Source organism: Crocuta crocuta, unplaced genomic scaffold (genome assembly GCF_008692635.1).
Source record: "Crocuta crocuta isolate KB4526 unplaced genomic scaffold, BGI_CrCroc_1.0 scaffold108, whole genome shotgun sequence".
Lineage (NCBI taxonomy): Eukaryota > Metazoa > Chordata > Mammalia > Carnivora > Hyaenidae > Crocuta > Crocuta crocuta.
This window is the reverse complement of record NW_027532825.1, coordinates 2,874,549-2,900,414: the sequence shown is the minus strand read 5'-3', so window position 1 is coordinate 2,900,414 and position 25,866 is coordinate 2,874,549. Positions and strand designations below refer to the sequence as shown.

Here is a 25,866-nt window from a genome sequence, read left to right as displayed (position 1 = left end):
CAGGGCAGAACTCACCCCTGCACGGCTGGGAAGCAGTTCTCAGTGACAAGGCCCAGTGAGTGACAGCAAGGATGTGAGGCTGGCCAGCCTCTGTCACAGAAGGTCCGGCTGCCAGTCCTGTGAGCAAAGGCCTTATGCTCAGGAGAAGATGGGACCGCGTGTGTACGTGTGTGTGCACGTGTGTGTGCGTGCATGCATGCATGCATGTGGAGATCCAGGCGCCACAAGTTCAGAATGAGCACGGCCACCGATAATCTACAGATGTTGAGAACAGATTATCTACAGATACTGCGACAGCCCGGCCTTGGCCACAAAACCTTTCTTCCCCCAAAGGCTCCCGGTGAGTCACGATCTCCATGCATCATCAGCGGGTCTCCCGGAGAGACTACCTTCCTGCGTCCGTGAACCCACAGCAGGTGCGACGAACCTGCTTGTTGCCATCTGTACCCAGCGCCTCCTTGTCTGAAGCGGGGTTCCTGGCCTGACAGATGCCAGATCCACTTAAAATACGATCCTCGGTGGGTGCTGGGGGGGCTCAGTCGGTTGGGTGCCCGGCTCTTGATTTCGGCTCAGGTCATGAGCTCACGGTTCACGGATTCGGGCTCTGCACTGACCGTGTGGAGCCTGCCTGGGATCCTCTCTCTCCCTCTCTCTCTCTCTCTCTGCCCCTCCCCTGCTTACGTTCTCTCTCGCGTGCTCCAATACTAATAAGTGAACGTTAAAAAAATAAAAATAAAATAAAATAAACTGACACACGGACTCGTTAATGCTGCCCCCGGCACCCGTCCTGAGGAGAGCCGTGAAGGAAGTCAAGGAGGCCTCGACATCACATGACCCTGTTCCAACCACGCTCAACAAAGAGTTTCCAGGAGCCAAGCGGGTCCAGCCCTGGCCGCCCCGGTGCAGACCCCTCCCACTCCAAGGAAGACTCGGGCCCTAGGGGGCCCAGAGAGATGCAGACGCCCAAGTCTCCTGCACAAACGTCACAGCCCAGCAGGCCCCAGTGCCGGGCTGCCAGATGGCACAGGCTCCTGTGACGGTGTTTGCCAGGTGACCAAAGCAGCCGGGAAGAGGGCATGGCCACTCAAAGGTTGGACACCTGGCTGACCAGGAGGGCAAGGAATGGACAGAGGAGAGGCGAGCTCGTGTAATGGGAAGACGCACAATTATACCCGAAACCTCTATGTTCTGAAATGCTGGCATGCCACTGGTCCCTGAAAATACTTCAGTGGCCGCCAGCCAGCCAGCCACCTCTGGCTGGGCTCAAGCCAGAGAGAAGAGTCAGCCTCCAAGTCTCCCTGCTCCACATCCCAAACAGGCCACCACATCCTGATGACGCGGCCTTCTAAATATACTTCTACAGACTCACTTCTCGTATGGCCACCGCAGCGTCCCAGGCTCGGGCACCCACCTCTCGCCCTGAAGCACTCACTCGGACAGCAACTGAGGGGACGGAATGGATCCCACGCCATGCACAGGGGACAAGGTCGAGCCCAGGATTTGGGCAGCCGCACTCGCCATCCTCACTCCACGCCTGGCATCTCAGTCTTAGGAGACCGGAGATCTAAGACCAGGTCTAAATTCATTCCACACTAATCTGCTCACAAAGACGCAGGCTTTGTATATGTATTAACACCCAGTTTACCGGGAGCCTCAGATCCACCACACCCTTGCTGGAAATCACCCAGGGAAGTGTGAAAGCAGAAGTCTGTGATTAACGATGAATGTCTATAGACTCATGGAGACTATAAAATCTTAACCAGGAGGGCACAGTTCCGGGCCACCTGTTCGCAAGGCTTCGGAGAATCTGCTATCTGACCACTCGGTCACCTAAGGAACAGAGAAACACAGCCAGTCTTCAAAGAGACTCACCTGCTCAACAAGCGTCTACCAAACACCTATTCTATGGCCAGCACGTGAGCCCTTAAAGCACGGATCCTGCCCCTTTTGCTTCATATGTTACCTGGACGACAATATGAACTATAAGCGACTATCGTACAGGCAACATACTGTATATATATACATTATATATATATAATGTATAACTTAGGATGGTGTTTGGAGTGATACAAGGAAAGCGTTGAGCAGGGTAAGGGGGGGCTGCAAGTTAAACACAACAGGAGCGGGGGTCGCACTGAAAAGGGAGGGGGAGAAATGAGGCCATGGGGCTCCAGGCAATGCTGCCAACGGCAAGGCCCTCGGTCCAGACACACGCGGCCGCCTGTCTCAAGGCAACTTCAATGTCTTCACCTTGATCGTGACAAATCTGGACAATTAACCACAGGTGACCAGCTTCACTGCGGAAACAAGCATCTGACCCAGCCCCTTCCATTTAAAAAAAAAAATTTTTTTATCTTTAATTTTGCGAGACAGAGCATGAGCATGAGCAGGGGAGGGGCAGTGAGAGGGGGAGACACAGAATCCAAAGCAGGCTCCAGGCTCNAATCAGTTGAGCGTCCAACTTCGGCTCAGGTCATGATGTCACAGTTGGTGAGTTAGAGCCCCAAGTCGGGCTCTGTGCTGTTGACCCGGAGCCCGCTTGCTTCAGATCCTCTGTCCTCCTCTCTCTCTCTGCCCCTTACCTGCTNATCCAAAGCAGGCTCCAGGCTCCGAGCTGTCAGCATAGAGCCTGACGTGGGGCTCGAACTCACCAACCCTGAGATCACGACCTGAGCCGAAGGCGGCCACTTCACCGACTGAGCCACTCAGATGCCCCCCAAATTCTTCCTTTTTAATACAGCACGTGGAGTAATGGAAACATGAGCTTTTAAAACTGTTTACTTTCCTATTTAAGTGCTTGGTCTTTCGGGTAGGTTTAAGTTATTCCTGTATGATAATTGAGTTCGTATTGGACTTCTGAGTAGCATGCCTGGGTCCCTTTACTGTTACTAGTGGTTTTTCCCTCCCTGGGCAAAGTGTCCTCTGCTCCCTGGGCCTCATCTGGCAAGTGGTGGTAGACAGAGCCCGCTCCTCTGCTCTTAATGCACAAGTGACTGATGGGATTATTGTGCTCTGAGAAGGTAAGACCCTTCCCCCACCCCACTCCCCAGCTCTGATGACTTCCTTGAAGAAGGAAAGGCAAAACAAGAACACGGAAACATGAAAAGGGGCCAGAAATAACGTCAAAGGCAGGCCCCTCAAGACGCCGAGGGGCATCTGGGTCCCAGGACAGGACACCGAACTTCAAGCATGCAAGGGCAAGATGAGTCACTTATGAGGGAAACAGCTGAGCCCTGTGTGTCACCCAGGTGCACACCAGGCCCCTTTCCGGCTCTGAAAACCCATGACGTCTTTCCAGAAGCTGTGTCTGCCACCTCCCTGCCCACCCGGCTCTCAGCTCACACCACCAACCCAACGGCACATGCCAGTGGGCTATGCTGTGGCCTTCACAGGTACGTCACAGACGCTGAGCCTTCAGAACTCAAGAGGCAGCCAACATGAGCTAACACGTACCTTCTGGACGTGACTCCACAATAACCCAGAGGCAGAGGCTAAACGGAACACTGATCACAGAAGTTCAGTCTCCATAGGATGGAAAGCTGAGAGAACATGGGTTTCTGGTGGGGACTGAACCACCGTGGCGAGGAGCACGGGGTCTATAACTAGACAGGTGTTTCCCGAAAGGAGGGCAAATTCACAGGCCTCTGTTCCGCCATGGCCATGGACCTTACTGGAGCAGACATGATTTCCCCCGGCCTCTCCATCACTCAGTTGGCCTTGGAGCAGGCACCAAACATGGCATCAAGGAGCAGGAAGGCAGAATAGAGAAGACTGGGGCTCACGACCCCACCCTGGTCATTCAGACACAAGCTGCATGACCTTGAAATTACCTTCTTCTGCAAGCTTTGATCCCCATGAGGGAAGGAATAGATAAAATAACACGTGCACTTTCCTCCCCATGGCACCAGACACAGAATAAAAACAGTGCGTAGAAAGCACTCAATAAATACAGCTAATTTACAGAATTATTTTACAATTATTTCCTCTCAAACTATCCAGAAGAAATTGAAGACGTCAAGCCCACAGCGAAGGGGACGACCTTATGTGAGAAGACGACTCGTAGGCAATAAAATCAGCATTCGGAGTAGAACAAGCCTGTCTCTCTCTCTGATCAAAAATAGATACTTGTAGGGGCGCCCGGGGAGCTCAATCAGTTGAGCGTCGGGNGGTGCTCTGTCTCTCTCTCTCTCAAAAATACATAAACATTAATTTTTTTAAAAAAAATTAAAATTAAAAGTAAAAATATAAATACATATGTACTGTAAAATTTTTTTACTTATGCTTATTTACCTATTTATAGCATTTCACTGGTTTTTAGACATNTTTCGGTCTCTCCCCGTCTGGTGCTCTGTCTCTCTCGCTCTCTCAAAAATACATAAACATTAATTTTTTTAAAAAAAATTAAAATTAAAAGATAAAAAGATAAATACATATGTACTGTAAAATTTTTTTACTTCTGCTTATTTACCTATTTATAGCATTTCACTGGTTTTTAGACACTCCCTCATGTTGATGTTTTGAAACACAAACATCTTCNCGGGCTTCGGCTCAGGTCATGATGTCACAGTTGGTGAGTTAGAGCCCCAAGTCGGGCTCTGTGCTGTTGACACGGAGCCCGCTTGCTTCAGATCCTCTGTCCTCCTCTCTCTCTCTGCCCCTTACCCGCTCATTCTTTCTCTTTCTCTCTGTCTCAAAATAAATAAATAAACTTTTAAAAAGTAGGGGTGCCTGAGTGGCTCAGTTGGTTAAGCGTCTGACTTTGGCTCTGGTCATGATCTCACAGTTCACAAGTTGGAGCCCCGCATCAGGCTCTGTGCTGACAGCTCAGAGTCTGAAACCTGTTTATGATTCTGTGTCTCCCTCTTTCTTTCGGTCTCTCCCCCTCCGGTGCTCTGTCTCTCTCTCTCTCAAAAATACATAAACATTAATTTTTTTAAAAAAAATTAAAATTAAAAGTAAAAATATAAATACATATGTACTGTAAAATTTTTTTACTTATGCTTATTTACCTATTTATAGCATTTCACTGGTTTTTAGACATTCCCTCATGTTGATGTTTTGAAACACAAACATCTTCCAATTGATCCACACTTAGGGATTCTCTTTATTTTGACTGGAAAGTTGTCATAAAGGTGACCCTTTCTCTCATGGCATTTTAGGATCAAAGACATAAATGCGAAATCCCAGGGTACACGCTAAATGTGTCCTCACAGAAGCTCCGAGAACTAAACTCAGGTTGCCCTGAAAATACCTTCCCTCGTGGGTCTCAGACTTGAACACACTCCGGTAGCGACAAAACATTAAGAAAAACAAGCCTCTGTTACTCAGCAGAGGGTAATGGCCTCTCTGCGCTGATGCTACTGTCATCCAGAAAGGGAAGGTCAGGACAAGGAACGTCTAAGTCAAGTCCTTGGACAACGGCCAGCGTGCTGTCAGTGACTCAGTTTTCCCATCTTTAAAATAGGTGTCACGAAGGTCCTACCTCACATGGTTGGTGGATGGTTTAATGGGAGAAACCAAGACAAGCACACAGAAGGGCTGAGTCCTCTCCCCACTATCCCCCTACATACCGCCGACCATGAAGTCCTGAGCTCTGGGCTGTAGGACATCCATGTGACATGTCTGGAAATGACACACCCACCCAGTGTGGCTTTGCACCTGTCTGTCTATCACACCACAGCTGGGATCTGTGCAGACAGTGCTGGCATCTGGGAGTCCCAAGCCCCAGCCACGCTCTGCACGTGACCAAATCAGCAACTGCTACTCCCAACGTTTAAAGGACAGGGTTTTCAACAGATTCCAAAGATTACAGAAAGCATAAATGCGTGTGTTATTTATCAACATGTCCTTCACTAAGTACAGTTCCAATGAACTAAACCAGCTCAGTGCAGTTCGCCAGATCAGGGAGAAAATGGCTTTCCAAACCAAATGCCGTCTGTTTTTTAAGTGACTATCCTGCAACCATTTCAAAGACTTGAAAAGACTATACTCTCAAATTTACCTACGTATCACGAAAACAAACACTTAATTCTATGTCTAGAGAAGAAATGTACACTCTTTTTTTTTTTTAAGTTTGAGAGAGAGAGAGAGAGAACGTGAGCATGCAAGTACAAGTGGGGGAGGGGCATAGAGAGAGGTGGGTGGGGGGAGAGAGAGAGAGAATCCCAGGTGGGATCCTCAATGTCAGCGCAGGGCCCAACTTGTGGCTTGAACTCACGATCTGCGAGATCATGACCTGAGCTGATATTAAGAGTCACTTAACCGACTGAGCCCCCAAGTTGGCCCTAGAATCAAAACCTTAAATGATTTGCAAAACTCCTTATAAGTCAATGTCCTATCTGCTGGGATGTGGTCATGAAATAAAGATAAGCAATGGAACAAATGACCTCGGTGTAAGAGCCACTATGAGTGGAAGGTACCAGCCACAAATTTCTTGGACAACATGGAGTCCAATAAAAACATCTTTCTGTGTAAGATTAACTGAAGAGGGGACAGCTAGAGTGACTTGGTCGGTTAAGCATCTGACTTTGGCTCAGGTCATGATCTCGATGTTCATGAGTTCAAGCCCCACGTCGGACACGGCACTGACCCTGCAGAGCCTGCTTGGGATCCTCCATCCCTCTCTTTCTCTGCCCCTCCCCAGTTTACACTCTCTCACTCTCTCTCTCTCTCTCAAAAATAAACATTTTTTTAAAAACTGAAGAAGCCGGAGAATCCCTCTCCAGTTAAAAAAAAATAAAAATTAAAACCTGGTGACGGACTTTGGGAATGGAATTCACTTCTAGGGACGGATCCCAAATCAAGATGGCAGGGATGAGGTCACCCCCGGCCCCTCCAGACACTGCCAGCAGATGGAGGCATGCAGTGTCCCCAGATGTCTGCAGACCCAGCCATCCTCAGGCTGAGTGTTGGAGCCATGGGACCGAGCAGAGGAGCCAGCAGACACAAGGAGGACCCGCTGGTAGCCTCCATCAGTCCTTGGCACGCGGGGAGCCCTTGCCATCCGACGACAGGAGCTGGCAAACCTCTCCAGTGAAAGGCCGGATGCCACTCAGCTCTGCTGGGGAGCCCAAGAGCAGCCACTGACAAGATGTCAACAAGGGAGCATAGCCATGTTCCCCTAACACTTCATTTACAAAAGCAGGCAGGGGGCCAGACTGACCCACGGCTGTTGCCTGCCAGCTCTCGTGCCGGAAGGGAAGGTTCCAGGCCCGAAGGCTCGGGGCCACAGAATTGAAATGGAGCCAAAGGAGCAACTTGCAGCTACAACTTGGGGCTGGAAGAGAGCATAGGCAATGACCCCTCAGACAGACAGTGGCAGAGGAGCCACCAGCAGGCATGGGGCTCTGACCTCCACCCCAGCAGGTGTCTGCGCAGCAGATCACAAGGACACTTTCTCAGACATCTCATTTCAAACACGAACATCTGTGTCTTCAACTCAGAAGTCAAGAATGACGACCACAGAAGAAAAGCTACAAATGCTCAGAATAAATATTTGGAAGTTCGACCATAAGCCTGATCGTCTGCATCGTGTTTACATTTACTCATTTCGGTGCCAGAGCACAGCTCAACTACACTGCCTACTTTTCCTGTTCTCCGTAAGGACAATAAACATGGCTTTTGGTTAAAGCGTACAGATAAAATGCACCTTGAAAAAGGTGCATGATCCCTTCCTCAAAACTCTGGGGGCTAGAAGTAGGGGGAAATTAAGAAATTTTTGGATTTGGGGGCGCCTGGGTGGCTCAGTCGGTTGAGCATCCAACTTCGGCTCAGGTCACGATTTCACGCTTAGTGGGTTCAAGCCCCGCTTCAGGCTCTGTGCTGACTGCTAGCTCAGAGCCTGGAGCCTGTTTCAGTCTGTGACTCCCTCTCTCTCTGACCCTCCCCTGCTCACGCTGTCTCTCTCTCTCCCAAAAATAAATAAAACATTTAAAAAAAAAAAAAAAAAGGAAATTTTTTGATTTGAGGGGCTCCTAGGTGGCTCAAGTGTCAGAGTCTTGATTTAGATTCAGGTTGTGATCCCAGGGTCGTGGGATTAGGACCCAAGTTGGTCTCCACACAGATAGTGCAGAGCCTGCTTAAGATTCTCCCTCTCCTCTCTCTCAGTCCCTCCACAGCTCGTGCTCACTCTCGCTCTAAAAAAATTTTTAAAAGAACTTTCTGGAATTGAGAAAGATAAGGCAGGGTCCAGGGTGGCGCAGGAATGTGACCATTATGTGCCTGTAGGCCACAGCTCTGAACAAGTCGAGTCAGATTCTGCTGTGACGTGAGAAATAAGAAGCCTTCTCAGTTTAGAGCTTTGGGGATTTGTTTTTTTATTATTTTTTTCAGGTTTATTTAACTTTTTTCGCATTTATTTATTTTTGATAGAGACAGAGACAGAGCGTGAGCAGGGAAGGGGCAGAGAGAAAGAGAGACACACACACAGAATCCGAAACAGGCTCCAGGCTCCAAGCTGTCAGCACAGAGCCCAACGCAGGGCTCGAACCCACGAACCTCGAGATCATGACCTGAGGCAAAGTCAGACGCTTAACCGACCGTGCCACCCAGGCGCCCTGAGCTTTGGGGGCTATAAAATCGCAGACCATGGCCCACAGGCGTCTATTTATAACCACTGTCCCCAGACCCCTTATTCCTACGTGGCCAAAGTCCTCTTCCCTGGCTTCCCCAGGCCAGGATTTTCCTCCCTCCATCCTCCTGCCCAGTCCTCCCTGGGCACCACCCACGGCTCTGGGCACTTCCTCAGGGGAGGCCTCCTTGCCCACTTCTCTCCCCCGAAGGCTTATTTTATTTGCCTCAGAATTACTGTCATCATTCACAATCATCTTACCTGCCAGCTCTCCCGTGTCTGCCTCCCCAGCGAGGACTCAGAAGCCCGGGGTATTTCCCTGCCTCGTGCAAAGCCCACCCCCCAGCTCAGACGCTGTGCCTGGTTCAGTCAGTTACCAAAAAATTAAAGGTGACTACCCTGGGCTGGGTGTCCCAGACAGGCTCACCCCCGAGCTGGGCAATTTCCGTGCATTTGCTCCAATCCCCACACAACCTGGACACCATTATCCCTTTTTTGCCAGCAGGGAAACTGAGTCACAGGAATCTTACAAGATTCCACCCCCCAAAAGGCACAATATGACAACAATATCATATTTTAAAGGAAAACCCTAAGTCTTAAAAGTGAAGCCATTTGTCCCCTAATCCACCGGCTCTGAGGTCGCTAAAGCGGAAAGCATGATAATTTAATACACATGCTAATTTGGGTGCTTCCGTGTCCATAAAAAACCTCTACATCTCGCCATCTCATGGACGGAAGCCCGTGTCTAATCCAAGTCCCAGCAAATACTAAACAGCTCGAATCGAAAAACCACGGGTAGGCTGACGATCTTAAGAAATTCTTCTCCATGAAGACTTGGGAGATTTCTCTAAATTGCTATAACTGCAGATTGCTCAAAACTGGAACTCACTGTAAATCATCCCATTTTCTGAGAAATTCTGGAACGGTCATTTGAGTTTCCAGGAACAGCGGACACGGGCTGCCAAGTCTGGCTGCCGCGTTTGTAATGAGTGGCGGACCGTGCCATCCAGGGCCACCGAACGGCATGACTGACCATTTCCCCAAGGGGTGACAGGGCACCACCGGGGGCTCCCCCTGCCCCCAGCTTCCTAGCTCATGCAGAACTGCCCTGGGCATCCGGGGCGGCAACAAGAAACAGCTAGCGTGTCTGTGGAGGAAGGCGTGACCTTTCCTGATCTGAAAACAGAGGGGCGGGGGGAAGTAGGAGGGTCTGTGTGCCATCACCCATCCCTCCATCAGGTCCACTCTGTAACCAGCTGGAGGACACTTCTCCACTAACTTTCAGGCTGACTCCCCGGTACAGCTTTCCATGTTGTGCACTGATCTTTTCTGTTTGGGACTAAAGAGGTGAAGTGCAAGGCCGCAAGCCAAATGATGGGTAGTTGCACCCAGACAACCGGCCACTGTTAAGTGGCCACAGGAGAATTGAACCCACGACCCATGGATGCAGCACAGAGCTCTAACCAACAGGGTGAGGCCTCTTTTTTTTTTTTTTTCAAGTTTATTTATTTATTTGCGATGGTGTGGGGGTGGCAGAGAGAAAGAGGGAGAGAGGGAGAGGGGGAGGGAGAGGGAGAGGGAGAGACAGAGAGAGATGAATCCCAAACAGGCTGTGTACCGTCAGCACAGAGGCCAATGCAGGGCTCAAACTCACAAACCATGAGAACATGACCTGGGCGGAAATCAAGAGTCTGACCCTTAACTGACTGAGCCCCCCAGGCGCCCCAAGGCCTCTTTTAGCAACAAGCCAGCAACCATGTGGAGGCCTGAAGCAGAGCACACCTCAATGGTTCTGCTAGGTGCTGGCCCTCCTTTCCGGCTTCCAATTCGTTCTGGTCTCGTCCCCAGTTCAGTGGCTACCACAGTGTTCCTAACTTTCAGCCTCTCTTGGAAGGTTTGCTTCACTTTGACACCAAAAAAAGAAAAAAAAAAAATCAGGGACACCTGGGTGGCTCATTCAGTTAAGCATCTGACTTCAGCTCAGGTCATAATCTCACAGTTTATGGGTTTGAGCCCCATGTCGGGCTCTGTGCTGACAGCTCAGAGCCTGGAGCCTGCTTCAGATTCTATGTCTCCCTCTCCCTCTCTCTCTTTCTGCATCTCCCCCCTCATGCTCTTTCTCTCTCTCTCAAAAAGAAATAAGCATTAAAAAAATATTTTTTTTTCATTAAAAAGAAAGCTCTCTGCAGCCATGATGCATAAACAAATTCTCATCACAGTCGCTAAAAGAGACTCAGCAGATTGAGGGAGGGAAAAACGAGTTCAGAGAAGCATAGAACTCCGATCAAGGGTACAGCATTCGGAAGGGCCTTGAAATTAGGGAGCTCGAGGCAGAGGGAGAGAGAGGGAGACGGAGGGTGCAGGTGCCTGACGTGCTAAGGACCAGTAAAGATGGTGGCACCCGCGTGGATCCATCGGTTGGCTGAGCGTCAGACTCTTCATTTCAGCTCAGGTCATGATCCCGTTGTCATGGGATCGAGCCCCATGTCCGGCTCTGTGCCGACAGCAAGGAGCCTGCTTGGGACTCTCTCTCTCCCCCTCTCCCTGCCCCTCACCTGCTCTCTCAAAATAAATAAAGTAAAAAAAAAAAAGGAAGAAAGAAAACGCGGTTCAGAAGATGAAGGCGATTCGCCGAGCAGCCCGTGAAGAGGAGCCCAGGAAACCGGAGGAGCAGGGATGAACACGTCATCCACAGACCCCCAGCTGACGCTTTCAGGCGGAGGGAAGAGCAAGCCAGTCCGGGGGGAGGCCTCCACGCCCGAAGGGCAGGCTGCAGCCAGGCCAGGACGCTGTCCCCGTTTCCCGTCCCACCCCGATGCTCACGTCTCTGCCTGAGCATCCCCGCAGCCTCCACACCATCTCGCCACCTGGGGGCTCTGGGCCCCGCAATGACCACAGGGCGCCTGCCCCATCCCAACACCTGCTCCCACGCATACGAGGCAGGGCTGTGCCCCGGCCAAGCCCCCTTCGAACAAGGAGGTTGCAGCCAAGGAGGACACGCGGGAAGATCTCTGGCGACACATGCCGACCATCTGCGGGACACGCCAGTGACCCCCGTGCAGACGCTCCCCTCGGTGACCCGGCGTGGTCATGAACCCCACAGGGGCCGCTAGCATCCACGGTCCACACTCCCCCGTACCTGGTAGTAGGGACGGTGCACGAAGGAATCCGGGCAGCCAGCTAAAGCCATGGGCTCCTTCTCCGGGCTACATGTACGGGCTGCCGCACCTGCAACAAACACAGACCGTGAGAGGAAGCCAGACGGGCAAAACAGTCACTACTTGCAACCTATTCAAGAGCATGTGGGCACGTGCAGGGCTCAGTCGGTTGAGCATCCGGCTTCGGCTCACATCACAATCTCGCAGTTCATGGGTTCGAGCCCCGCGTCGGGCTCTGTGCTGACAGCTCGGAACCTGGTGCTGCTTCGGATTCTATGTCTCCCTCTCTCCCTGCCCTTTCCCTGCTCACACTCTGTCTCTGTCTCAAAAATAAACATGAAAAAAAAAAGTGACACGTCTAAGAAGGTGACCCCTGGACACACTCCCACGGTCAGGTACTCGGTGAGGATGTCTACTCAAAGTGTCCCTGCTTTTCTTCTCACACGAAGACAAGCACCAGCTACAGAAGCCTGGGAAGCCTGTCCACATGGTCACAGGGTCTGCAGGGCGCAGGGGCCCTCAGAGAGGTGAGGGCCCCCCTGGGAGCTCCCGGCAACCCCTGGGCTCCTTTTCTCATTACAGACATCAGCACCCTGAAGACTTCATCTTACTGCGGGGGATACGGATTTAGTCTAATTCCAATCAGGCTCCGAGGAGGCTGTGTGGGGACGGGGGTCTCCCCAGGACCACCTGTGGGTACGCAGGCTCTCCCCGCCTCAGCCAAGATCGAACTACAGGTACGGGCATCAGAAACCCCTGAGTGGTTCCACACTCTCCCTGGAGGCCCCGGTTCTGTGACTACAATCTCTGACCATGACATTCACGGAAATGGACTTCTGAACACACGCACGTAAGTCTCTCCCCACTTCTACATGAGCTACGGATACCATGAGTTGTATTAAAAAGCCAATGCTGGAGGCCCCTGGGCGGCTCAGTCACATAAGCGTCCGACTCTTGGTTTCAGTTCGGGTCACAATCTTGCAGTTCGTGGGCTCGAGCCCCACTTCGGGCTCTATGCTGACAGCAGGGAGCCTGCTTGGGATTCCCTCTCTCCTCTCTCTCTGCTCCTCCCCAGCCCACGCTCTCTAACTAAATAAACATAAAAATTGTTGTTGTTATTTTAAGTTACACAAGGGCTCCTACAGTGAGCTCCTACTAAGCACGAAACACAGATCCTGTCATTCTCCATGTTAACCTGCTGTGGTACAAACCACATGCCTGACGCATACAAAAAAGACAGTGAGTCTCCCAGCTGAGACTGACAAAGGTCCCCTCCCCTCTGACTCAGAGGACAGGGCGGGTGCCAGGGTTAGGGGCACCAGCAGCTTGCCCTAGACTCGGGATGGGTCACCCTTTTGCCTTTGAACACACAAAAGAAATCAAAGGCCAGACTTCTGTGAAGTGAGTGCCCCCGAGACCCTTCCTTCTAAATCTCAGCAGTCATCGGAGAGCAGGGGGCGGATTCCAGGAACAGAGTGGAACCAGGGGCAGCGTCTTCTCGTTTGGAAATCATCAGACGTTGAAAACATTTTCAGGAATGGCAGCAATTCACGCTCTCCGCCATAATCGATCCCAGAGGTGCCCTGGCCCAGCCACCCTGAACAATTCACTCATAATCCACGGCAACGAGAGGCTTTCTCGAGCCTCCGCATTTTGTGGCCGTCGTTCCCTGCTCTGCCACCAGCTAACTTATTATGCCCTGTAGGACGGAGCTCAGGGATCACCTCCTCCAGGAAGCCCTCTCAGACTGCCTCTCGCCAATCAACACTGCCCCCGGCGGGCTCCGTCAGTGCCCACTGGGCTCTCGGCACCTGGATCCAAGCAGATTTCACCAAGAGGCTCTGGCGGTGATCAGTGTCACCCAGTTAGAGCAGGAAGAACACAACAGCTCCAAGACGGCCACCCACCATGTGCGGGAGCCACCTCCAGAAGGACTGCCCCCTCTCCTACGGTGTCCCCAGAGGAGGGCCAGGGACAAGCGGGTGTCCTGCCGTTCTCGAACACCGGATCCCCTCTGAGGCTGCCCTTCGGAGGAGTAAGAACAGTGAACAGTAACAAGAATCCCTGCAATGAGGCAGCAAAGAAACGGAGCCTAAAACACACTTTCTTGGGGTGGGGGGCTGGGCGGCTCAGTCGGTTAAGCAACCGACTCGATTTCAGCTCAGGTCATGATCTCACAGTTCATGAGATCGAGCCCCAGGTCAGGCTCTGGGCTGACAATGCAGAGCCTGCTTGGGATTCTCTCTCCCTCCCTCTCTGTTCCTACACCACTTCTGCACGTGCTCTCTCTCTTTCAAAATAAATAAACTTAATAATTTTTCTGCTCCTATACTCAGGGCATGGAAGGTCCCATTTCCCTGAAGTCATTTCAGTACGAGAAAAATAAAGACTATTTAGGCAGCAGCTCATTTCTCTCAATGAAAGAAAAAAGGAGAATGGAAGACACAGGACAGACAAGAAACTGCCCAGGATAAGACAAACCAGATGCTGGGAGCAGTCACATCAGAATCGATACTGCAGACAAGACAGTCCATGGACGCAAAACCCCAGGAAACTGGATAACAGTCTCCGGAGAGAATGAGACAGAGTGGCATCTTGTCCCGCAGGTCAGTGCAAAACTCGGGATGCATGGGGTGCCTGGGGGCTCAGTCACTTGAGAGTCCGACTTCGGCTCAGGTCATGATCTCGTGGTTTGTGGGTTCGAGCGCCGCATTGAGTTCTGTCCTGACAGCTCAGAGCCTGAAACCTACTTGGGATTCTGTGTCTCCTCTCTCTCTGCCCCTCCCCGGCCCATGCTCTGTCTCTCTCTGTTTCAAAAATAAACAAAAAACTATGAAAATAAAAAATTTTTTTAAATTTTTAAAAATTAAAAAAAAAACTCGAGGTACAGAGAACGACTCCCGGCTGCGAAGGGAACATGACCTTCACCAGCTGAGCCCGACCCCGCACCTCTCACGCATCTGCAGCAGAGTGAAGGTTCTCCAACCAGCCAGTCTCAGCTTTCCAGAATTCGGAAAGGAAAGACTCACAGAAGCTTCCCAGGGGAATCCTGAAAGACTCTGGTGGGGCATAAATGTCAGGACATTCGTTCTATCAATCAAACTAGCCACAAAATCGGGGCATCTGGGTGGTTCAGTCAGGTAAGCATCCACCTCTTGGTTTTGGCTCAAGTCATGATCTCGTGGTTTTGTGAGTTCAAGCTCCGCATCAGGCTCTGTGCTGACAGCAAGGCGCCTGCTTGGGGTTCTCACTCTCCCGCTCTCTCTGCCCCTCCCTCACTTGTGCTGTCTCTCTCTCAAAATAAACCTAAAAACAATAGCAAAAAAAAAAAAAAAAAATCAGGGCACCTGGGTGGCTCAGTCAGTTGATTCGGCTCTTGACTTCAGCTCAGGTCATGATCTCACGGGTTCGTGAGCTCCAGACCTGCTTGGGATTCTCTCTACCTCTCTCTTGGTCCCTTCCCCCACTTGCGCTGTCTCTGTCTCTCTCAAATAAACTTTTAAAAAGTAGCAAAAATATTCAAAGCTAAGACCCAGTTATGGGCTGAGCCGTGTCCTCCCCAAAATTCAGAAGCTGAGGCCCTAATACCCAGGACGCACAACGTGGCTGTATTTGTTGGTGGAGATCTTTAAAGATGTGATTACGTCAAAATGAGGTGTTAGTGTGGACCCTGAGGCGAGGACACAGACACAGAGGGGCGACCACGGGAAGACATAGGGAGACGGTGGCGGCCATCTACACGCCAAGGAGCGGGGCCTCAGGGGGTACCAGCCCTGCTCACCCCTCCATCTCAGAATCGGGCCTCCAGAGCCAAGAGGAAATAAATGTCTATTCTTTGAGCTGACCCGTCTGTACAATTCTGTTATAATGGTCCTAAAAATCTAATACAGACCCAAGATAGAAAACGCTACTAAATTGTTATTTCAGCTGAAAGGAACAGAAGAGCCCTAAATCTATAACATTCATTACCAGGCAATTACGTTTTCTGCAAGCGTTTAGGACCCTCGAAGCCACCTACGCAGAAACCAGAGAATGACCCGTAAGAGGCCGCTGGGCTGAGGGAACGGGGTATGAGCAATGGCAGCACCAGCAAGACGGCAAGAGAGCCACACACAGTTTCCTGCCACTCCCTGCACGGGCATGGCTGTGGCTGGCCACCACCCTCCAGCCTTGGGCGAGGCCAGTAGACCCCAAGCCTGCAAACCTGTCCGGCCCATAAGTCAGCCTGGCGCCCGTGGCGGGAGTCTCACATGTCCGTGTGTCTGGGCTCTGGCACCCAGCCATTTAACCCAGGACCAACCTCACAGCTGTTCTGAAAGTTCTCTGTGGAAGTGATTGACCTCTGCAGTCACTGGACTTTTAGGCAAAGGGGATCACCCTCCATACAAGAGGTGGGCCGTGTGCAATCAGTTGAAGGTCTTAACAGCAGAGACTGAGGGTTCCCAAAGAAGATGGGATTTGGCCTCAAGACTGCGGCAAACTCCTGAGTTTCCAGACTGCCAGCCTGCCCCGTGGATTTCAGACTTGTGAGCCCCCAACAACCAGGTCAGCCAATTCCTTAAAATAGATCTCTTTGTATGTACGCACATGTGTTCTGTTTCCTGGGAGAACCCCAGCATACACGACCCAGCCTACCGCGGCCGGATCCCAGGATGAACATGGTGTGGCCTCCCCATGCCTGCATGAGTGTGAGGACTCTGCGTGGACAACCTCCCAGCCCCTTCTCTAAACACAATCCTCTACCTTCTTCAGCCTGCAGCCTCCCTTTCCTGAGCACGTTACTTTGCTCCCCTTGACCCACATCCCCATGCGCTGGAGGAGGCGTAAACACCCTCCGGGCCCTTTAAGGACCCTCTCTGCACCCATACTAATGGCTGCCCCGTTGCCCCATGCCTCCTTCTGCTACTGCTTCCCACACTCCCCTGGCTCGCTCGTGCATGCTGCCTTGCCCCGCCTTGCATGCCTGCGGAACTCTTGGATGTGTTCACCACGCAGACACATGTTACTTTCCCCCGAAGCTTCAAATGTAATGGGTGTTGGAGTGCCAGAAATATCACACAAACATGCCAATTTTATTACCTACATACAACCTTTGAAAGTATTTACCACATGAGACTGCTTCGCAGCCAGATAATATACGTCCCATGAGCCCCGTCAAGTAGCTCCCTCTGGGACAAGAAAACTATAGTTCGATACAGTAAGAAGATCAGAGTAACTCTCGTCTTTGATAAAATGTATCAAACTCAGAGCTCTCATCAGATTTAACGGTGAATGATGGAAAGATTTTCCCCTAAGATCAGAAACAAGGTTTCTGAATGTCAGTTTTTGCGTCTTCTACTCAACACAGCATTGGAAGTTCTACCTAGAACAATAGGACAAGAAAAAGAAACGAAAAGCATCCAAACTGGAAAGGAGGATACAATTCCTGTTCACACATGATATGATCCAACCCACAGAAAACCCTAAAAATTACTAGGACACACCCATAATTAGAGTTAACAAATGCATCAAAGTTACAGGTTGTAAAATCAACACACTAAAGCCAGTTGTGCTTCTATACTCCAACAACAAAAAATCCGAAAAAGAAATTAAGAAAACAAATCCATTTAAAACAGCATCAAGAATAACAATTAAGAATATATTTACATAAGGAGGCAAAAGACTTGTGTACTAAAAAATACAAATGTTGCTGTAAGAATAGAAAGAAAATATAAATACGGAAAACATCCTGTGTTCATGGCTTGAAATAGTTAATACTGTTAAGATGACAACAGCTGAAGCAATCTACAGATTCAATGCCAATTCTCACAAATTCTCACAGCATTTTTTGCAGAAATCGATAAACCCTTTCTAAAATTCATATAGATTCTCAAAGGACCCCAAATAGCCAAAAAAAAGAAAAAAGTCTTGAAAAGAAAAAACAAAGTTGTGGGACTCACATTTCCAGATTTCAAAACCTACTACAAAACTATGGTGATAAAGACAGTGTGAAGTGGCATAAAGGCAGACGGAAAGACTAATGGAATAAAACAGAGCCGGCAGAAATAAACCCTCACATATGATGGTGGGCTGATTTTCAACAAAGGTGTCAGGGCCATTCAACGGGGAAAGGACAGTCTCTTCAACAAGTAGTTTTGGAAAACCATCCAGGTGCAAAAGGATGCAGCTGAACTCCTATCTTACACCATCAATGAACATTCATTCAAATGGACCAAAGACCTAAACCCAGGAGTTAAAACTATAAAACTCTTAAAAGAAAACGTAGGAAAGTCTTCCTGATGTTGGATTTGACACGGACGTCCAGAATAGGCTACCACAGGCACAGGCAACAACGAAAGACAAATTGGACTTCATAAAATTAAAAATGTTTGTGCCAAGGATACAATCAAGAAACTGCAAAAACCCACAGAATAAAGGACAAAAATAGTTGTAAATCATTTACTTGATAAGGGATCAATATCCAGCATACATAAAGAACACCTACAAGGCAACAGTGAGAAAAGAGATCACCAATTTTAAAAATGACCTTGACTAGATGTTTCTCCAGAGAAGATATAAAAAGGACCAGTAAACACATGAAAAGACGCTCAACATCACTAGTCATTAGGGAAATGTAAATCACACCACCATGAGATACCACAGAAAATAACAAGCATTGGCGAGGATACGGAGGAAGTGAACCCCTGCTCTGCCGCTGGCAAGAATACAAAATGGAGCAGCCTCTGTGGAAAACAGTATAACAACTCTTCAAAGAAATCAAATACAGAATTAACGTATGTTCCAGAAATTCTAGTTCGAGTCATAAGCCCCCAAAGAAGCGAAAGCAAAGACTCAAACAAGTACTTGTACACCCGTGTTCACAGCAGCATTGTTACACTAGCCAAAGAGTGTAAACAACCTAAGTGACCATCAACAGATGAATGGATAAGCAGAAGATAGCATCTCCGTACAATGGAATATTCTTCAGCCTTGAAAAGGAACATGATTCTGACTCATGCTACAATAGGATGAGCCTTGAGGACATTATGCTACGTGAACTAAGTCAGGCACCAAAGGACAAATATTTTAAGACCTCGCTTCCATGAGGCAGTCTACAAACAGGAAGTGGAAGTTAGCAGGGGCTGGGGAGAAGGCAGGGAGTGTTGTTTAATGGGTACAGACTTTTTGTTTGGGACGATGAAAAGGTTCTAGAAATAGATAGCCAAGATGTTTAGACAACATTGTGAATGTATGTAATTCCACTGAACTGCACACTTAGAAATGGCTAAAATAGGAAATCTTATGTTTTATATATTTATCCTCTTTTTAATTTATTTGTTCAATTTTTTATAAGTTTATTTATTTATTTTGAGAGAGAGAAAGCACAAGTGAGGGAGGGTCCAGAGAGAAGAGACAGAATCCCAAGCAGGCTCTACATCAATGCAGAGCCCGATGCAGGGCTCGATCTCACGAACTGTGAGATCATGACCTGAGCCGAGATCAAGAGTCAGATGCTTAACCGACTGTGCCACCCAGGTGCCCCTGTCTGCTTTTTTTAAACATTGAAATGATGGCTCTTCAACGAGCTTCCTTTAATAAAATTTAAAACATCTGTTAATTTTTTTTTAAATACAAGCATGAGAATCAGCAGAAGTTCTTAGGATGCTAAAACTTGGGGGCGCCTGGGTGGCTCAGTCAGTTAAGCGTCCGATCTCATGGTTGGTGGGTTCGAGTCCCGCATCAGGCTCTGTGCTGACAGCTAGCTGAGAGCCTGGAGCCTGTTTCGGATTCTGTGTCTCCCTCTCTCTCTGACCCTCCCCTGCTCATGCTGTCTCTATCTCTCTCTCAAAAAAAAAAAAAACATTTAAAAAAAAAGGATGCTAAAACTTGAAGATGGATAAGTCAAGGATTGCAAACTTCACTTCTGTACAAATTTTTTAAAATTTTTTAATGTTTATTTTTGAGAGAGAGAGACAGAGAGTACAAGTGGGAGGGGGGCAGAGAGAGGGGGAGACACAGAATCCGAAGCAGGCTCCAGGCTCTGAGCTGTCGGCACAGAGCCCAACGCGGGGCTCAACAAACTCATAAACCGCAAGATCCTGACCTGGGCTGAAGTCAGATACCCAATCGACTGAGCCCCCCAGATGCCCCATGCGCTCCACATTCAAGTCATCAGCTAATTTACCAAAATGATGTGCTTTGTACGGATACTGAAGAAAAGTCTCCTAGGCTGGTTGCTACTACAGCTTTAGATCTATAACAATAAACGGTATTCTCACTAACCATTGTCGAATGACTAAGAAACTGTTTTTATCTTCCTTCAATTAAAGAGGCTTGTTGGCTACGTTCAACTCACTGTGTTGATTCCATATGTTCTTTTAATTATGAATCTGTCCTTTGCCAGAATCCCATTATAAATAATGTACTGGACTCTATCCATTTTAATAGGTTTTTGAACTTGTGATAAAAGTTTAAATAATCTTCACCATGGAGCCTGAACTTTCTTCCTTATTAGACTATAGTTCAGAAAAATAGTTTGAGCAGAGCCAAAAGCCTGCTGATTCTAGAGTCAACATTTTCCTCAACAATGTCAATATTTACACTTCTGGGTCCAGCAGCTGAACTTGAACATGCCTTTGTTCTTTTCGTTTCATGTTTATTTTTTTTTTCCATTTTAAAGGCGACTTCTGCTAAATTACAATGACACAACCATCCTAAAATTTCTAAACATGGCACCCAAAAACTCTTTTTCTAAGAATGCCGGGCATTCCTCACTGAAAGTCTGGAGACAGGCAGGCACATATATGCCTTTCTTGTCACAACCTACTGGGAATTATGTTTGTGGCGGATTTCAAGTGTCCGGCGACCCTTCCCATCAGGGGACTCCGTGTGCTCCAGATGTCAACCGTGATGCCGCGAGGCTCCGTGAAGGACCCCGCATCTCATGACCCGCCTGATGCGTATCACTGGGCAGTGTGCTCAGTGCAGGCTCAGGATCCATGGACGCGCTCTCATTTCCTCTTCTGTTCTGTTTTCCTTACCGAATGAGCTGTGCATAACCTAACGGCTTGATGTCAGGCACGGCGATGAGATACAACCCACAGTTCGAAAGTCAGGTCAGGTTCAAGTTCGTACTCAGCGCCTCTCTCCTGCAAGCTCACCGGCTTCTGCGGCACGCACCTGCTGCCGCCGGCCCCTCCCCCCGCCCGCACCCTCTCCTTCCTGGTCTGCCCCAGACGTGCAAACGCCCAGTGTGTCTGCTCCCCTGACCTACTCTTAGAGAAACACAACTCCCCTGCTTCATGCAACCAGCCACCTCCAAAGCCCTGAAGTCACCTACAGGGTGGCTTCCCTGTGACACTGAGGATAGCAGACGGTGGGGGACTCTTTCCGTCTTCACTTGACCACAGAACCGATATGTGATATGTGCATTTCACCCTGCTGGGGAAGGCTGGGGCTTCTCCGTGGGGGACGTACTTTGTTCTCTGCAGCAAGTCTGCTTCCAACTTTCTCCTCACCGCCCGCTCTCTCAGGACATCAGGTGACAGCCAGCTGGCAGTGGCAGCTTGTCGCCCTGCGGCCCTGCCCCACGGCCACAGCCAGCACCTGACACCTATCCTACAGCACTTGTTAGATGGTTGCTAAATGCCTTCTTGTTCGAGAACTTGGTCTCATTCCCTGCTCCGCCGAGGTCAGCGGGGGGAACTCGAACCAGACTAACCAGCGTAACCGCCGACGGACAGGCTACATAAGAACTCTTAATTTACAACTAAAACCAAATAAATAAATAAATGAAAACAAAATTTAAAAAGAGAAGCTGTAAGTCTTAAAATGAATCACGGTGGCGGTGCCTGGGGGGCTCGGTCGGTTAAGCGTCCGACTCTTGATCTCAGCTCAGGGCACGGTATCATGGGTCATGAGCTTAAGCCTCGTGTGGGGCTCTGCACTGACAGCACGGAACCTGCTTGGGATTCTCTCTCTCTCTCTCTCTCTCTCTCTCTCTCTCTGCTCCTCCCCCACTCCCCTGCTCCTTTTCTCTCTCCCTCTCAAAGTAGACAAACTAAAAACTTTTTTTAGGAAAAAAAAAAGAAAGCTGGACAGGGCGCCTGGGTGGCTCAGTTGGTTGAGTGCCCAACTTTGGCTCAGGTCATGATTTCGTGGTCCATGGGTCTGTGCTGACAGCTCGGAGCCTGGAACCTGCTACGGATTCTGTGTCTCCCTCTATGTGCCCCTCCCCTCCTCATGTTCTGTCTGTCTGTCTGTCCCTCTCTCTCTCAAAAATAAACATTAAAAAAATTTTAAAAAAGAAATTTAGAGACTTTAATGAAATTAGAACTTTTATTAAAAATATATACCAAAAGTCAGAATAATCCTAAAACAAAATCCTTACGGTAGAAAACACCAGAGAGAAATCAGACTGAAGCCCCACACTCCTTCCACCTTCACCTCAACATATAACGAAACCCACGGACTTGGATGTTCTTATTATCAGTCATTTCAATTTGTCAAAAAAAAGAAAAAAGAAAAAAAGATTCTCAAGGGCTTGTTAAGACCAGGCAGTCGCATACACACACAGACACACTCACTCACTCACTCTAGTATCATTTCCGTGGCTGACAGGAGTGAAACAGAGTACAGCGGTCAAGGTCCTGGGGCCAGTGACGGGAGGGGACGAGGAGGTAACAGAGGTCAGTCCAGAAGAGCATACCCACAGTACTGTGGTTGTTAAATTGTGGTCCCAGGCACCACCCGGGCCCCTGCTCACACACCAATACTGCAGCCCAGATGCTGACCCACTAAATCAGAAACACAGGGTGCGGGGGGGCCCCAGGGCACTCTGTGTCTCTGGCCAAGCCCCAACTACGGGGCACCTCGGGCGCCTGGGCTGCACCCCACCAGCAAGAATAAAATCTTGGGGACGCAGGCATGGTTTTAGGCTCCCCAGTGTTTCCAAAGCTGAGAACCTCTACTCTCCTGTCTTTCATTTACATTATTGTGAATCCTTTTTATGACAAAAAGCATTGAATCCTTGAAGACTCCTGTCTTTCTTTCAGGAAGGGGGGGGGGGGGGCGGTTTAAGCAACACAATAGTTCCTCAAAATGTGGCCCCTGAATCCTGAGGGGATTCCCGGCCGGAAGCCATACCTGGTACCTTCTCTGCCTTTTACAAATCTATCCCTTTTTCCCATGGAAATAGAACCCACTTTCCCATCGACGGTTAGAAGGGGGAGGCGCAGCAGCCCGGAGCTATCTTCACTGCCAGCAGAGAGAATGACTTCATCACCGCAAACTGTGTGCTTTTAGGTACAAGGGTCTGGATGTGACCAGACGTGAGGACCTTTGGCTTTATATCCTCACCCTTCAGTAAGAGACTCGTTTGGAATATACTAGTCGAGAGTCCACAGTACCTTACGCCCAAGTGTTCTGCTCAGCCTCCTAACAGAACACGAGCTGGAATTCTCCAACAAGCAGCCTGGGAACACGACATCTGTCGCCATCGGACAGGCCAGGAGCCCGAGCAGAAGAGGCTTGCCTCCGGTCACCCGTGCCGGCCCACTGTGTGCTCAGACCTTGAGATCCACTCAGCCCAAATCCAGACACCAGATGCCGAGTGCCCAGGAACGGAGTCCGGTCCACGCGAGCCCCGAGAGGCCAATGGTGGCACTCACCGCAATTTCCAGCAGCCCCAGCCGGTGGGCACGGGGATCGGCGAGCCGGGCCTCCCCTCTGCTGGCTAATGCACAGGGGTGCAGTCATGTGCAGAGCGCGGGACGGGTCGGGACTGCTAATCCAGCCCCTGAAGGCTTCCGGAAGGAGTGAGCCTGCGGACCTGGGGTGTGCATTGCTAGAGGACGCTGGGACACACACGAGCCACACACACGGACACACGGATCCGACCTCCATCAGAAATGCACTGCCACGGACAACAACAGTACCCTCCAGACAGTGAAAACAGGGCGAGGGGGTCCGTGAGGAGGCCACACGCCGCCTTCCTGGAAGCGGTGGGACACCCCCCGGGAGGGGTGAGCCTCAGCAGATGGCGAGAGGGAAGCCGCATTCACACAGAGCCCCAGACAACTCTGACGTCCATGAGGGGACCGTCCCACGTCCCAGATGGGGCCGCCAGCTCGGAGGTGACGGACAGCCTGGCTGGAGCTCGTGGTCAAGGGAAGCCCATGGATCAGCACCGGCAGCAGGAGCTGGAGGAAAGGACTGAAATCCCCCCCCGGGGTGGGATTCGACTTTTTCTGACCAGCAAGACACCAGCAGGAGAAAGACCACCGCTAACTTTAAGTCTGACATGTGCACTATTTACACATAAACCTCAAAGTGGGGTCCTTTTAAAAGAACTCGCTTTTCAGGGCGCCTGGGGGGCTCAGAAGGTTGAGCATCCGACTTTGGCTCAGGTCGGGATCTCAGGGTTTGTGGGTTCGAGCCCCACGTCGGGCTCTGTGCTGACAGCTCAGAGCCTGCTTGGGATTCTCCCTCCCCCCCCGCCCCTCTCCGTTCCTCCCCTGCCCATGCTCTCTCTCTCTCAAAATAAAGACGTAAAAATAAACTTTAAAAAAAGAAAAGGAAAAGGAAAGTCCTTCTTGATTAATAATTGCCACATTCTGTCCTTTGTGTGACCTGAGTAATTCACGGCCCAGGGAGAGTCACCAGGTCTCCCTGGGCAGGTGACGAGCCACATGAAGTGGCATCATTTCTCATATTCCGAGGACCACAGGCCCTCCCCAGCGGCTGCCCTGGGCCCAGGCCAGCATCAGCCCCCATCCCTGCACCCCCACTCTGTCCCCCACACCCTGACTATTTCTGTGCATTTCTTGCATTAGGAAGAACGGGAGGAGGGAAGGTGCGTCACTCTTCCCTCTCTCGAAAGTCCTCCGAACACCTCTCATCACCCGGCTCCTCCCCTGCTCTCCGGAGCTCCATCTGTAATCCCCACGGCCCAGAGACACCCCTGCACAGTCCCACCCGTCAAAACCTGAGTGCCTGTCCCGGAACATCGGCCCCTGACACCGGGCTTAACGGAGTGGGTCCCCCACCCACTGCCACTCGGTCTTCCTGTCCCAGCCCTGGCCTCTCTGCTGCTCACCAAGCACCCCACATGCCCACGGAGCCCAGATGCCACCAAGAGCTTGTCCTGGCCCCCATCCTAGGCCCCCCGTCCATCCTCGGCACCCCCCGGTCATGCCAACATAAATGTGGTTCTCGACTCCGGTCCCACGTTAGGAGTCATCTTCCAAAATCCCGGCCCCAGGGCCCCCCACTGCAGCCCAGCGAAGTAGCACTGTAACGAACCGTCCAGGGAACGTGCAAGGTCTGGCCAGAGGGAAAGGCGGGGAAATAAGGCGCGAGCTGCCCCCAGCCCCCCAAGGATCTTCCGGGCACCTCGGCCCTCCACCCTCCTTACTGATCCCAGTCTACACTAGCCGGACACAAAGGTCCATCTTTTTTCCAGGGAAGCCGGAAACGACCCAAACACTCTAAGTCCATCCATCACAAGGATGCTGATGTGCGCAAGTCCATACACCCCGTCTACGTGTGCGCATGTCCAATTCGGTTCCACTTGAACGCTGCTACGAAATTACGTCCGCCCTCGGAGGCCCCCTCCGCTTCTCCCCATCAGCACCTGTGTGGAAATACTTCCAACGCGTCATGGCTTCTCAACTACACGCCGTTCTCTCCACTCCCCAAATGCGCCCGGCCGGCCCTGTCCCCGCGCTCCTGCACCCGCATTCGTGCGCAATCGGGGCCCCAAGCCTCCGGCATCCCCGAGGCCGCAGGCTGCACGCGGTGCCCATGAACACCCCCTGGGACGCCACCTCACCTGCGTGCCCCTGCTTGGTCTCCACAGCGGGGACCCCCCACACAGGGACCTCGACGTACCGGGGGCCATCACCCAGTCCCCAGACCCCCTCCTCTCCGCCCCCGTAACCAGCCCCTGTGTGTCCTCCGGGACCTGGCCCCGACTCCCTCCAGCACACGCCCGCTCCTGTCCGCAGCCGCCCAGCTGTCCCCGCCCAGGCCTCTGGGGCCACGTGTCCAGCCTCGGGGGCCCTCGCTTCTCCCCGTCAGCGCGCGCAAACGGCCTCCGCCCCCAGGGCGCGACGGCGCCCCCGACCTCGTCTGCCCAGGCACTGCGTCCCCGTTCCCGGC

The 25,866-nt window shown here is 50.7% G+C and overlaps 1 protein-coding gene across 4 annotated transcripts in view; it reads right to left on the bottom strand.

The window, feature by feature from the left end:
* The window catches only part of GRB10 (growth factor receptor bound protein 10), a 164,352-nt gene that overhangs the window by 102,765 nt on the left and 35,721 nt on the right, over positions 1-25,866 (bottom strand). For 2 of the 4 annotated variants that reach the window (XM_077781104.1, XM_077781105.1), the window contains exon 2: positions 11,709-11,797. In XM_077781104.1, the coding sequence (XP_077637230.1) occupies positions 11,709-11,797 (89 nt within the window). Of the gene's footprint in view, positions 1-15; positions 102-11,708; positions 11,798-25,866 lie in introns of those variants that run through there. The other 2 variants (XM_077781107.1, XM_077781106.1) reach the window with 2 other exon arrangements.